Consider the following 15,302-nt stretch of genomic DNA (forward strand, 5'->3'; position numbering starts at 1 on the left):
TACAAAATTAAGTTTGAGGAGGGAAGGGTGCATCAGATAACCCCCAGGGCCATATTTGGCGCACGGACCAAATATGTGATATAACATTATATGGCTTAAAGGATGAGTCGCAATGAATTTATTAAAGATAAATTTTGAGTTCATACCCTTCAAGTAGCATTGAAATCAACAGAAATTTATTATAACAACATATAAAGGTATATTCTTCTGAAATTTCGTTAAAAAATATTTTTTGCATTAAAAAAATAAATTTTTCATTGTGGGGGGGGGGGGGGCACAAGTCCCTATATGCTCTCCCCCCCCCCCCCCGTGTAGGTCTCTGATCCCACCAATATGTGTTAGGATTCATAGGGGCAGAGCTGATGACGAAATTTTGCTGACAAGGGGAGGGAGGTCAAAATGACTAAAAATTTGCTTAAGTAATACTTGAACGACCCCGAACCATTTATTTGATATCAATCTTATCCAAAGAAAAGTTATAGAGAAAACTAATGACATGATGATCACTAGAAGAAAACATGTGCAGCAAGACCCTTGGAACTAGTGAGAACTAAATTTAGAACCCCCACTGGCTTGTGATACATGCCGATAAAAAAAATTATCAAACACCAACTTAAGAAAGTCTATCATATTGATCTCCAACTAAAAGATTCTCTCAATCGATACCGGGGTAATTGAAATCCCCTAATATGACAACACTCTCATGCTCACATGTGTAGGAAATTTCATAACGAAGTTTGGTGATGTAGTTTGGATCTTCAGGTGGACTGTAACAAATCCCTACAATAAGTTTATGACACTTTTGTTTTCAAGCTCAACCCATATAGTTTCAATATCATTTCTCTGCACGTTACTCCCTCTAGTCTTCAAACATGATTTCACGTATATCAAGACTCAACCCCTTTCCTATCAAATCTATTTATTATAAAGTATTGTATCCTGAGATGCGTACGAAAGATTCATCTCCATCCTTTGCCCAAGATTCTGTAATGGCTATAAGATCAAGGCCCTCCATGGCTACCATAATTTATAAAAAATCTTTCTTATTACCCAAGCTCCTGGCATTTATTAGCACACATTTTAATTTTCCCTGTGATTTAGTGTCAATCAAGAAGCCATCCAAGTCAGAGGTGGGCAATTCCCCGTCCATACTATTAATAACTAACCTGTATTCCCATCTATGTGGTCTGGGAGTAAAAAACTTGACCTGAGCCTATTGTAAACATCCCAGACCCCACTCCTATTCAAATGATTCCCAGTGAAGCCACCTGTTGGTAAATGTGTGAAGCTCCAAGAACGTGATCCCAAGTGAGGAGCAAATGTCCTTCAGGCCTAAGTTAAAGTGGCAGATCCTACTCCTATTACCCCCCCCCCTACCCCTTGGCAGTACCGGAATCACAGCGGAATCTCCTCCCTCCCAAGCAGATAATAGCTAGTGCAGATACTGTGATAGACTCACTAATATCTGCTCCTACCGGATTTGTTCCCACCCACATGATTACCCACCCGGGGAGCTTTCATCAATAAAAAATATCTCAAAAATGTTGCAAATTTCCCCCAAACAGTGCTCGAAGCTTGAAAAATCCCTAAACACCCTGTTCCCCAGTTCACTAATCATAAAATCTCAGATAATAAAGCCCCTATCTTTATCGCCCTCTACCTCATCCTCAACCACCCATTCACCCTCTAAACTGGGGTTGTTTGTGTAGAATGCTTCTTTGACGACAGGTAGCTCTGCTATACCTGGGTCCTCTAAAACCCTAACTTTTTCCCGTAATGCTTTAACTTAGAGTTTCAACCTTGCCCTCTCCAAACACCCCTTATACTTGAAACTATCAGCTACTATTCATCTAGATCAGGGAAACCTCCTGTCCCAAACCCTGCATAACACTAATCAAGGTTGAGGCATACTAACACTATTGCTAAAAACTAGATTATAACGCTTGAAAAATAGGAAAATGAGAAACGTTAACAGCAAATTAGAATAACCCAAAATATATTATATTGCAAAATATGCGTTAAAGATTGTATGAAAAAATTAAGGAAAATAAAATGCTCATTACTTAATCACGAAGGAATATATATATAAAGAATACAACACCCATATAATTAAGATATAAAGTATAATTTATACTTATTAGTATTAGCTAAACTATATATATCTATTCGCTAACACTTGAACAATTAGGCCCAAATGAAAATTTAAAAAAATTACTGAGAATACCAAGGAAAAAGTACACTGTTTGCTAATGGCCAAAAAACCTACAAACTTATATCAAAGAAATGGAAAAAAACACCAAAATGGTTAGAAAAAGAAAACCAGACATTCCCTCCTATACGAGTAGGCAAAAAAAATTGACTATCGACAAAGAAACAATAGACAAAAACCTCATGAAAATACAAAGAAAATGAAATGAGAGTGAAAAAAAAGTTTAAATCTATCGAAAGTTACACAACAAAAGTTAAAGTTGAAAGTAAAAAAACACTTATCCTACAAATTCAACAATGGTGATCCTTCTAAAAATCTGGTTGCAAAATCAAAGTAGAGAATAATTAAACACAATCTAGAAAACACAGCAGAGTTTGACCCAAAAATAAACATGCTAAATAAAACTCATGAAAATGAAGAAATAACATAATAGAGCACCCAGATGCCACAGATAATCCCTCAGCAACAGCCCGGCTAAAACTATGGCTATTGGCTGGAGAGCAGAACACTATAAAAACATGTCCAATCCTTACCGTGGCCAAGATGAGAATGAATAATAAAAAATATAACTAATAATAAAATAAGAAATAACTTCATGTTAAGGATTTATAAATACTTATAACTTGTGAAAGAATGTCTAAAAAATGCTTATAAAATGCTACCTGTTTAGGATTAAGTTTTAAAAAACAATATTAAACTTTTATATTAGTAAAAAAAAGATTTTTTTTATGATTTTTCTATAATAACTGTGCGAAAAATTAAAGTTGAACACCTCCATTCTTAGAGAACACAGAACTGTTCTCAATGTGCACTCTGATTATAATTATTCACATAAAATGATTGAAAAGTACACACAAACCACTTACGAATCAGTCTGAGGCCTGCGAAAACTGTCAGGCAGATTGGCTTCATATACAGCACGAGCTTGACTATTTCCCATCTGCTGTAAGCACTAAAATAATTTTAAATGTTAGGTATTAATTTATTCTTATACTTATTGAATTTGGATAATTTTTATATCATTAATTTGTATTGTATAACTGCTAAAAAAACACGATGACAAAATAAGTGAAGGCTTATACTCAAAATACTTGTCTTATTACTAAAGATAAATGCATATAAAAAAATATTCTAACTTTTATAACTCAAACTATTATCAATTTTTATCAACCAAGTTCAGCCATAGGATGTACAGTCAGACGTTTTTGAGACAAACTTGTTTAATATTAACAAAAGGTTTGTTTTGTTGGGTAATATTGAAAAATTATAGTACGGGTATTATGATAGTTTGATATGAATATGTAAACAGCAAAACTTCTGTTTGAGAGGAATCACACTTCAAATGAAAGGGAAACATTCTCTTTACAATTTCCCCTTAAAAAAATTGCACAAATATGGGGCTATTTAATGACTAGTGACACTGTCTTTCCTGGTGTAGATTCCTTATAATTCAATAATACAACTACTACTTTGTAACTGACATTTTTATTATCTCTTGCTTTGCTACAGAGAGTTAGGTTCACTAATATTCTTGTTCTGCAACAGGGAGCACTGCGATTGTTTTTTTATATATTTTAAATATATCTATGTTGAAGTGGACATGAACATTCACAGTTGGGACCCCTCCTATAACAGTAAAGAAAGGATTTACATAGGATTTTGTTTTTTCACTATTTTACAAACTGAAAAGTTTACACTTGTATGTCCTCGAAATGATGGAAATAGTGTAATGTGTGTCTATTTTTTTTAATTTTTAAATCTGAATCTTTTCTTCTTCAAAAACAATCATCTTGATTTGAATCAAACAATTTTGATATTTCAAGCAATCTGTATGCATACAATTTGTCTGTGTCTGTCCATATTTATTCTTTTAATATATATTTCTTTTACAAAATACATTGTTTCTACATGCTCATGACAAGTCAAATTATATTTATCACAAAATAAATATATAACTTATAACTCAATATTTTTTAACTCAATCTTATAACTTATAATGCAATAAGATAACTATATTTTTGCGACCAACATATATGTTCACTTACATAAAAATTAAGGCGAATGTAAAAAGTATGAAAAATGAAAGGTCAAAGACAATAGAATGGCACAGTTGATTATGGGCCAAATGACACCAAGAAGTAAGCCAATCTAGTTGTAATTTATATGAGATATATTTCACGAATTTGTAAATTCAATTATTTTCTATGAAATACTTGATATTGAAGCTCAAAAACATATTCAACAATGAAACTCACTGCAACTTGTTCGGGAGTCCAGGTATCTAAATTGACCGACTTTACTTTTGAGATATGTACACCCAAGTTTCGATGAATTCCAGCACAACGAATGCAAAGAAATATCCCAAGATTCCATGAAGCCCATCTTGGACCTGAAATAGCATGAAAAAAATTACTCTTTTTTTAAAAAAATACAAATATCCTTATTTCATGCAAATGTCCATGCAGAAACCACCTATAAAATTTACTTATTATACATTTATTTTATTACACAATATTACTTATAGTGGCCCATGGTGCTATTAAGACAGTCCTGTAAACACTGTGTACATAACTAGCAATGGGATGAATATTCGGTTACTATTCAGTATTCTGCCCTTTTACAGAATATTCGGTATGACCAAATAATGCTTGTGTATTCAGCCGAATACCTGTCAATCTCAGTATGTCACACACACACACAAACAGATTTTTAAAAATTATAGCAATTAGAATTTTTCTCCCAAATTAAAAATTTACTGATTATATTTTATTATGTGGTGTGCATTCCTTTCAGTGAAAGAGATTATATCAGGGTGAATTTCTAGGATAAGAAAAACATAAAACTGAAAAAATCCTACAGTAATAAGGTGGAAGTGAATAGGAATATACTATAAATTTCTGGAATGTAAATTACAAGAAAAGGAGACACCCACTTCTACTTTCATTCAAACTGAGTACAACTCTGATCTATCGTCTCATGTTCCAAATTTAATATCGAATGAGTCGTGCCGGAGGTGTGCATGTGTACCTAACAGTGAGTGCACAACTAGAGTTGTGCATGAATTTTTAGTCACAAAACCTGATCCATAAAGATGGGACGAGGCAAAAAGCTATCTCTTATTAAAAAGATAAATTCACATTTCAAAAAAAAAATTTTCTTTAGAAATTAGAATATTTATGTCTAAGATACTGGATAAACTTTTTTGAAGAACAGCAAATTTTACCCTTGAGTATAAAAGTGTGGTTATACTACTACTTTACCGCACACCAACTCCGGTCATATATCGCCATATGGCAATTTCTAACCAGAGGAGTTGGGTGGGAAATGAAGGCTCCATCAATCGGTGGTCGCCCTAGGCTCGGTAGGTAAAGAACTTGCTTCTAACGTTCTATGCCCGGATTCGAAACCATGTGCCTTAATGGTAACCTTCATAGTGGAAGACGAGCATTTTACCACGGTGCCACTCGGGCACAGTGTGGTTAGACTACTTCACCAAACACCAACTCTGGCCATATCACTATATTGCAATTTACTGCCATTAGTGAGATGGGTTGGAAGTGAAGGCGCTGTCTATCAGTGGTCGCATCGAGTTTGTTAGGGAAAATATCTTATCTATACCCTCCATTGGGTTTGAAACCAGGACCTTGACAACAACCTTCACAATGGTAGATGAGCATCTTACCCCCATGCCACTCGGGCACAGTGTGGTTAGACTGTCGTCAACAACGGATCATAGAGAAAAATAGAAATAATTTCAGATTTAACCCTAGAATACTAATTAAAAAAAGCTGATCAAAACTGCACTGTTAACTGCCTATACCTCTATGTCTCCGAGATGTAGAGTTAGTATACATATATATTCTAGGGTTCAACAAAAAAAAAATATATATATATTTTCAGAGAAAATTGATAACGTTTTGGAACTTTCTTGTATCATAGTAATATCCACAAAAAAAAATTAGAAAGTCAGCATACAGTGTTTTCGGAAAAAAAACTCCCCTGCTCCTTATGAGCACTAACTGTTGATGAGATTTGAGTTTACTAAAAAGCACTTAATTTAAAAAGGGATGAATGGTAAAATGTAGTCTTTTTCAAAAATTATATTTCACAAATAAAAATTCAAATGTCCCCCCCCCCCCTAAAATTAAGTGCTTTTCAACAAACTCCAATTTCCATCACAGTGTTTGCTCATACAGGATAGTCAGGAAAGCCCTATTTTTTTTAAACACACTGTATGCTGGCTTCCTATTCTATTGTGGACCTTTCTACTGGTACAAGAAAGTTCCAAATCATTTGCTATTTTCTGTGAAGACATTTTTGTTTTCTCAAATTATTGCTGTCCTCTTCTACCAAGCTGTTGAAGAGAATGGCCTGGCCACACTTTTAGACTCAGAATAAAATTTGCTGTTCTTCAAGAAATTGTTAACCCATGTCTTAGCCGTATTTAAGTTACATTCTATCCAATTTATCAAGAAGTCAAGCTACACATTTTTAAAATGAGAATGTTACCTTTTTCTATAAGAGACAGCTTTTTGCCCCATCCCATCTTTAAAAATTGAGTTTTGTGGGAAAACAACCATGTCCAGTTAGTCAAGAAGCCATCAGAAATTATGCCTAACCATACAGATATGCAAATAAGGCAAGTGATGTGAGAAAAAAAGTTATCTTAGTTTTTTCGAACTGCATTACGCTGTAAATTGAAGGGAAAAAACTTATTCGAAGAATTTCCAATACTTTTCCAGATATTATTTCTCATCGTAGTCGTCATCATCTCAAAAAAAATTAGAAAAATTCTGGCGTTTACCTTTTTTTAATCATCATTTTTCACCTGGCCCCTGTGTTTTCCGAAAAAATAATTTTGAAGAGTAGTCAACCTTCTCCAAAATTTTAAGAGGTAATTTTGCAAAAAGAAGTGTTTATGAAAAAAAGAGAAATAACTATTTAAAAATAATTACCTAAAATTTAAAGGAGTATTTTCACTCCTCAATAAAATTTGGGGGGGAGGGGGTAAAAATAAATTTTGATGCATATTGGCACACACTGCCTGGCCCTTGTAAATATAATCTGTTTACAACAATGTTAGTTACTCCACTGGATACAAGGATACCACCACAACTCAAGCTGTAGATGCAAATTATTAATCCCTGGCCTTCTGTCAGTGATTCCAGTGTTTCAAATTCTCTAACTTTTTACCGTAGATTTTTTTGCTCAAAACCGACTCATCCAAGTTTTAACTAATCTTTCTTCTCTCCTCTCTTTACTCTTTTTCTCCTCACCCTTCTATGAGACTTGGACTTGTTTTTCAGATTTTGGCCTTTGATAAGATTTATTTTCTTCCTTCTTTTTTATTACAAATCCAAAACATACCCATGATCGCAATCTGGGTCGTCTTTGGCTGTTTTGGACTTTATAGAGTTAAATAGAAGCATCAAACAATCAAATGCCCTGTGAACAATCCATCTGCTGTAACTGTGGGGATTTGCATAACAGTGTTGATTGCATTAATCCTAGATCGTCTATCAACTTGTGGCCTTGACCATGATCGTACTGATGTCTTGTCAATTACACATTTAGGAGTGCAGAATCCTACAATAAAAGAGGATTTCAATGTCTCCATTCACGTTATGTAATTAGCTTGTAAATTGACCAGAAACTGCTACAGTTTGCATAATCCCTTTTTTCTTTGGTGATTTTCTTTCTAGTTGGCACTCTTCTTCCTGGTCAGCCATTTAATTCCAAGTGGGTTTTTTGACTGCTATTGTTATTCCCTTAGGCTTTTGGGGTTGCTATTCCTTTTTTACTGTTAGTTATCATCTGATGTCACTTTCTAAAAGTTGCTGGTATAAACCGCCACATTTGAATCGAGTCAGTTAGCATTTTGGTTTTTAGTTGTTTTTTTTTTCGCATATGGTAGGCCTATATAATGTTTACCCAGCATATTAAATCATTTCGGATTTGTTTTATCAGGTTGTACATTTCATATTTGCATTTTTATTGATTTTTTACATACTAGCAGTTACAATTTTTATTCCAGAATTATGTTGTTGTTGAGCCCAAAGAGATATTATTGCCCTGACCATTGTATTACTTGAAAGAGAGTCCGGATTTACATTTATGTTCTAGAAAATGTTTATTCGTATATCAGGAAGGGTGATGTTTTTTTTAAGAAGAGTATTGGTTTTTATTATTTTCAATCCTGTATCTGGTCAAAGATGTTATATTTTCAATCTTGATCTCTTATTTAGTCTACAATGTTTTATTTTCAATCTGGATCCCCTATTTAGTCTGGTCTTTTTTTCTCTTTTTGGGGATGTGTTGGCAACTTTTTTCTTTGGCAAGGAAAGATGTCCAAAAGTATAACTGTTTCACCCTTGGCAACTTTTTGTCACGCTTTCAGACATTTTTCTTGAAAAAGAAAAAAATCGAACATATCGCCAAACAAGATCATTTTGCTGTTCCGATCATTGTATTGAATTTGTTAGTCAAATTGAGTTTTTAAAATTTGTAATAAAACCTGTTTAGTCATTACAAATTTGATAATTCAACAATTTTCTACTATGCAATTATTGATTACACCAGTTTTATAATTTATTAGTTTCAAATTTTTGTGATCATTTGGATTGCATTATGTAGCCTACATACTACCATCTGTGCTAAAGTTCACATGCAGCATGGCATGGGTAATGCTTCGTCGTTGGGCCATCAGACATGTTTCGTGCCAAAAAATCGCCAAGTGGCGGACCATACGACAGCTGTTCCAAATAATAAACGGATCTGGGCATGTTGAATAAATAAATATTCTATGCTTTAACACTAAAACCCGGACCTTTTTTTTAATAATAAACGGATCCAGGCATGTTGAGTAAATAAATATTCTATGCATTAAAACTAAAACCCGAACCCTTTTTTAAAATAATAAATGGATCCGGGAATGTTGAATAAATAAATATTCTATGCATTAAAACTAAAACCCGGACTTGGAAGTGTTATTGCTACTCTTCCCCCCCCCCCCCCAGTTGTATTGATGCATAATTCTGAATAGTTCATCTTTCAGAGATTTTGAGTCTCATGGCCATACAGTAATGCTTGCTTTTGCAGCATAAGAGGACTTAGATGGAACCGTAATGATAATTTATTAAACCGCTTTGTTTCTGAGAACTTTTGAATATTTATTAAAAATATAATTCAACATCCGAATTTTTAATTCAAAGAATACTGTTAAATTATTATGACAATGTCAATCAAATAACTTAAAAACACGTCATCATTGCATTTTATACGAAATGCAATTTACAAAGTCCTTTATCAGGCTACCATGAATAATAGATCAAATACGAACGGTATGGTCTTAAATTTTCATTTCCCAATACCATGTGGACATTGCGAGCAACAGTTTATCTAATAATTGGTGGTTTATTAATGTTCATAAACATGTACATGGTAATAAAAAATCGAAAAGTAATTCGTTTATCAAAGACAAATGTTACCTTTAGCATCACAGTCTACACAATATTTATTGTCCTCTTCGCGTAATAAATTACCCAAAATTACTTGACATTTTTCTTGAATTTGCTTCTGTTTTTCATTTTCGGATCTAGACGACATTATTTACTATGGCAATAACAATTTAAAGGTACCCGCAACAATACACTTTGATACTCCCCCAACAAGTCACCACGAAAAAAGAACAAATATTCGATGACATAACAGGATGTTGCCATCACATAAAAAATAACTTTTTTGGAGTTTGTTGATATGAAGCTTTTTTCTAAAAAGAAGTGGCTACGAAACAACCTCGAATGAAAAATATTTTAATATACTATATTACATCATATAATATGTTACCTATTTTTTTATTGGTTTGTTTTCGTACGTGATGATTTTTCAACATTTTTATGTTGAAAATGAAAAAAACATAAATATTTTGTGAATTTTATTTATATTTTACTGTATATATAAATACTGACGCGTATTTCATAAGTCTTTCTCATTTTTTCAATATTTTTTATCATAAAATTTTGAACTTTTTTTACAAAATTTTGTTGACCATATTTCTTCGAGAAAAGTACCGAATATTGAGATACGCAGGACGCTTATAAACAATCCCTACATTTCTAGCTACATTGTAGTCATGGTCCCCACAAGGGGTGGGCTGACAAGATTCCAGCCCTGGGGCCCGGGAGGATTTTAATCATTTTTTGTTTTTCACGCTATAAATTCATCATAAAGGGGGCCCCGTGAAAGTCTGGTCGAGGGGCTCGTAAAAGATCCCAGCCTAGGGGCCCTGCTTCAGGATGTGGGGGCCATGATTGTAGTACAACTCTTTAATACAATGTATGAAGGCGTCTTACATTGTAGAAATTTAGCGGGTCGTGATTGGCCGAAATGAGTGATGAACCATTACGTCACTCCGGGTGAAATGTTTGATAGCGACGTTTAACAATATATACATTTAATTCTGCTAGAATACAACAACCACCGTTGGAGTAATGATTGTAGTACGAAACTCACATACCGAAGGCTGTATGTTCGATTCTGTCTGAAACCCTCCAAATTTTTTTTTTTTTCCATCTTTGCTGTCATTTATTGATTTACTAAAAAATGTTTCCACTTTTGTTTCTGATTTAATCAAATGTGGTTCACGTGTATCAAGAACACAATAATAACGGTCGCGAAGCGAGGCCCAGCTATCACACACACACATTTAATGATTCAATAAAAAATGCTTTCATTTTTCATCAATGAACTTTGAAACTCAGTTTCGCCCAAAACTCCGCCTCTCGTGACGTCTCGCTAGCTTTTTTGCGCGCAGTAACCAATCACCGGCGTTCTAATGCTTCCTGTGTTACTAAGAGAGTAGGGATTATAATTACGCGTATAGGCAAAAAAGCCTATAGTAGTATCGTACTTCTAGGAGGCTTTGGTATAGGACAACGCTAATTATTACCAAAAAGATGCCAAAAATAAGCAAATTTGGCCAATTGTAGCTAAGATCATTGGAAAATCGCCTGTGAAAAAAACGCCGCAAATTGCAAGGAATTAAAATGAAAATTCTACGAGAGAGAGAGAAATAAAACGTTTTTCTTTATATATAAATATAGCTTTAATTTATGAGTTGGGAAGTTAATTTCAACTCTTGATTTCAATAAAAAAAAATTAATTAATTAATTTATCAATTAATTAGTTTATTTATTTAAAGATTATTTATTTTACAATAAAAAAATAATAAATTTATTTTACAATAAAAAATAATAAATTTATTTTACAATAAAAAATAATAAATTTATTTTACAATAAAAAATAATAAATTTATTTTACAATAAAAAATAATAAATTTATTTTACAATAAAAAATAATAAATTTATTTTACAATAAAAAATAATAAATTTATTTTACAATAAAAAATAATAAATTTATTTATTTATTTATCAATTAATTAATTCAGTTATTTATTTATTAATTATGAATAAAGAATATTGACAAAAACGAAATGTGAAGGGAAAAGATGAGAGGAGGTTTTTCATCTTTTCTCCCTCTTTCAGCTATCCTTTTCCTATGTATGCAGGGCGGCAATTAGATGCTTGGTCAGCGGGGACAAGAAAGCATTTTGGTGCTCCCTTAAAACGTTGAAGGAGAGATTAAAGTGTCAAATTTGCGCTTCCTTTGGCCCACCACGAGGGGCACCAGACCCCAACTGCTCATATCCCCCCCCCCCCGCAGTTGTCGCCCTGGAAACACTTCAAACAATTCAACTCTTCAGCAGTAGATTTATTACAGTTAACTAGAGATGCTCAAAATAAAATTTATCAAAAATGTATATCATTTTCAGTGTTGCTTACCGTTCCTTTGGGTTAGAAGAAACAGTGTTGAAAGTCCATTTACGTGGAAAAAAATTTAATCCTTCATGTACGCGCTCCACGTAGAACTAAAAGCCCTTTCACACGGAGCGGATGCGGACGCGGGTCCGGAAGATACGGAGCCTTTCAGACGAAGCGGAATGCGCCCACAACTTCGAAGTGTTCGTGCGGGTCCGGATGGCGTCCGCATGTGTCAAAACCTAAGTGCGGGTTCCGCATCCGCACATACAGGTTTTGTACATTGGGTTATTCGGAGCTATTCACACGACGCGTGTCCGTCCGGGTGGAATTCGCCCGCATCTTTGGCTACTTTCTTTAAGATGATATTGTACGGAATTTTGTTAATTATTTTCCTTATTTAATTATTTTGTTATTATTTATTTTTGTTAATTATGAAGGTCCCTGTTCATCAACAGGATGTACCCACATACGTCTATCCCTCCGTTTCCTTCTGAGATAAGGAGATATAGCAATTTTAACTGCCTTTTGTCCATGCTTTACAATTTTATACAATAAAACCTGCCAACAACGGCCACTGGCGAGATAAAAATTATAAGCCGTTTTGTAATTCATTACGAATATATATAATTGACTAAATACTTTAATAACTTTTAAATTTAATTAAAAATTTTGAATTTTTTTTCTTTTTAAATTTTTAAAATTGTTTAAAAATATAAATATTTAAAATTACTTTAAATGTTTATTTTTTTATTTTTTAAATTTTTAATCTTTTAATTTTTTAAACTTAAAAAAAATACTTTTATTAAACAACGTCATCCACGTACGGCGTTCACTCAGGGCCAGATTAAGACGTATGAAGTCCCTAAGCACTTGAATAGTTTTGGGTTCCCCACCCCCCATACCTACATATATATTTTAAACGATATTGAGCCTATAAACTTTAAAAAAAGTGAAATTTTATATTTCAGAAGTACTGTATGTATACAAAAACAAAAGGGGAAAGATGTTATCGCGGCAAAGACATAAGGATTCGTGTTTTCTTCTAGTGACATATATCGCTTTTTTCATTCGATTTGGCGAAAAATAATTCAGCCAACTCCGGGATGTCACGTGACACTTAACAAAAAAAAAAGCGGCGAAAAAATGCGATGGGTGTTCTACACGAAATTCCTTATCTCGCGGCAGATCGACCAGCGGAAAAAATGGTGCGATCTCAGCCTTAGTCAGAGAGTTTTAAATTTTTTTATGCACCTTTCATTTTTTATGTGTGCATTCAAGGTATTATAAATTTTTGGTTCCGAGTAGATGAATTGCTTTTTTATTATAGTTTTACGTGGATGAGGGATTTGAAATCGGATTGATTTGCTTTGGTAATTCTTGTTATCTTTGTTGTCAAGTTTGTATTGACTTGAAAATCTCTTTGTTTTAATTATACTTTGTACACAAATATGGAATGAAATTTGCTTATTTGTTTTTATTTAAATTGACAATTCTATTATTCACATATTATACTTAATGTTTTATACATTAATCCAGTGGTTCACAAGCTTTTTTAGCCCATAGCCCTCTTTGGACCATATCTTCTCGTCGTTGCCCCCCCCCCCCCCTCCGTCTTACCCAGGACCTCATACCCATATCGAGGAGGGAGACCCTTTGTACTAATTGAATCGAAATTTATTTAGAACTAGCATATATATATATATATGTATAATAAACAGAAATTGTATAAGATCAATCTGTCGAATCGGAAGGGGGGCGGGGAGTGGTGACCATCCCTCATTCGTGCAGAATTGTAATAGAAAAAATGGGTCTGTAAAATTCAAGACGATCCAATGAATTACTTAATAAACACACATGACCATGGATCCCACGCCTACCCTCGCTAGAGTTCAGTAAACTTAATTCTTGGGGGAGTTTCTATGTTTGTCAGTCTCACCATCATGGGTCCTCGGGCAAAGTGATGTTCTGAGCCTCATACTTTGCTAGAGGTATGTTTACTGTCAGCTTAAATATTTATACACTTACACTCGAAAATCATTGTACCAAATATCATCATGTAGGTCCCCTATTGACATGAGACCCTGGGGCATGCCAACATTAAGACTTGGGTTAAGATGGCCCCGTAGTTCCATGGATAGTTCTGCTGGATTCTGAAAAAAAGTCACATTTTTTCCCAACATATTCAATTGAAAACTTTATAATTTCTCTCTCTTTCTCTCTCTCTTCACTACTTTCTATGGCTCCTTCTACACTTGTCTTGACTCCCCTTTCATCTCATTTCCATTCATGGCCACCTTAGAATATCGCGAAACCACAAGAGGAGCCATGTGGCCCCAGGTTGAGAACCGCTGCATTAATCTATTATCCAGTCGAGTTTTTTTATTACAGTATAATCTCATTATAATGAATTTCGCTTATAACGGACAGTTAAAAAAAATGTACTACTAATAAAGGATGTTATTTTCCTCTGACGAGCATTTAAAAAGTATTTTTAAAAAAAAGTATTATAACTCGTTTATTTACAAAGCATCTCCAAGCAAGCTATCGATCGTTGTGTTCTTTCGCATAAACATGGATGCGCTGCGTGACTCATACTGCTCACCAGCCAGAACAATTGAGATTAATGTAGTGTATACGTACACATCTTTTCACCTGTTCAAGGCTGTTTTTTATATGATGTATAATAAAATACTTTTTACAGCTAACTACTTAATTTCATTGGCTCTTAATTTCAGTGTATCCCGCTGTATTTACACCCCCATAAGAATTATTTGTTGCATACCGGACTTTCATTAAAACGGGCAACATTCAGCCCTATTAGTTCGTTATGACGAGGTTCTACTGCATTTATTTTACTATTTTTAATATTTATTTTACTTCATTTTTTTATTATTTGTTTTATTTCATTTTTTTTTATCATTTATTTTACTTCATTATTATTATTTTTCCTTTATATGTTTATGTTTTGGAGACCATACCTACAAAGGGACATAGACTTGGTTTTGGGGAGGGGTTGCAGAGAAGAGCTAGGCGTGCTCTTGTTGGCACACAAGGCTTGAGCAATGAAGAATGGCTTGATTTCTTGAATATGTGTACATTAGAGGAACAAAGGTGTAAGGAGGAGATATACAAGTGTTGAAAATTTTCAACGCGTGGTGTCGCAGAGAGTTTTTCCTCTAATAGGGTTGTTAATAAATGGAATAGCTTACCTCTGGGGGGTCGTGAATTCTAAGACAATTGACACGTTTAAAAAGAAGTACGATAAAGTTAGTGGT

The 15,302-nt window shown here is 33.8% G+C and overlaps 1 protein-coding gene across 1 annotated transcript in view; it reads right to left on the reverse strand.

Moving 5' to 3' along the window:
• The window catches only part of LOC149084840 (stromal membrane-associated protein 1-like), a 54,139-nt gene extending 44,214 nt beyond the window's left edge, over positions 1-9,925 (reverse strand). The window contains exons 1-3 of the mRNA XM_089232575.1: positions 9,697-9,925; positions 4,465-4,598; positions 3,076-3,161 (exon numbers count right to left, since the gene is read on the reverse strand). Coding sequence (XP_089088701.1) covers positions 3,076-3,161; positions 4,465-4,598; positions 9,697-9,814 — 338 coding nt within the window. The 5' untranslated portion in view covers positions 9,815-9,925. The remainder of the gene's footprint in view (positions 1-3,075; positions 3,162-4,464; positions 4,599-9,696) is intronic.
• Positions 9,926-15,302: the final 5,377 nt, after the last annotated feature.

Source organism: Pholcus phalangioides, unplaced genomic scaffold (genome assembly GCF_987345545.1).
Source record: "Pholcus phalangioides strain wild (caught in Gottingen) unplaced genomic scaffold, Ppha-v1.0 ptg000007l_1, whole genome shotgun sequence".
NCBI classification, from domain to species: Eukaryota; Metazoa; Arthropoda; class Arachnida; order Araneae; family Pholcidae; genus Pholcus; species Pholcus phalangioides.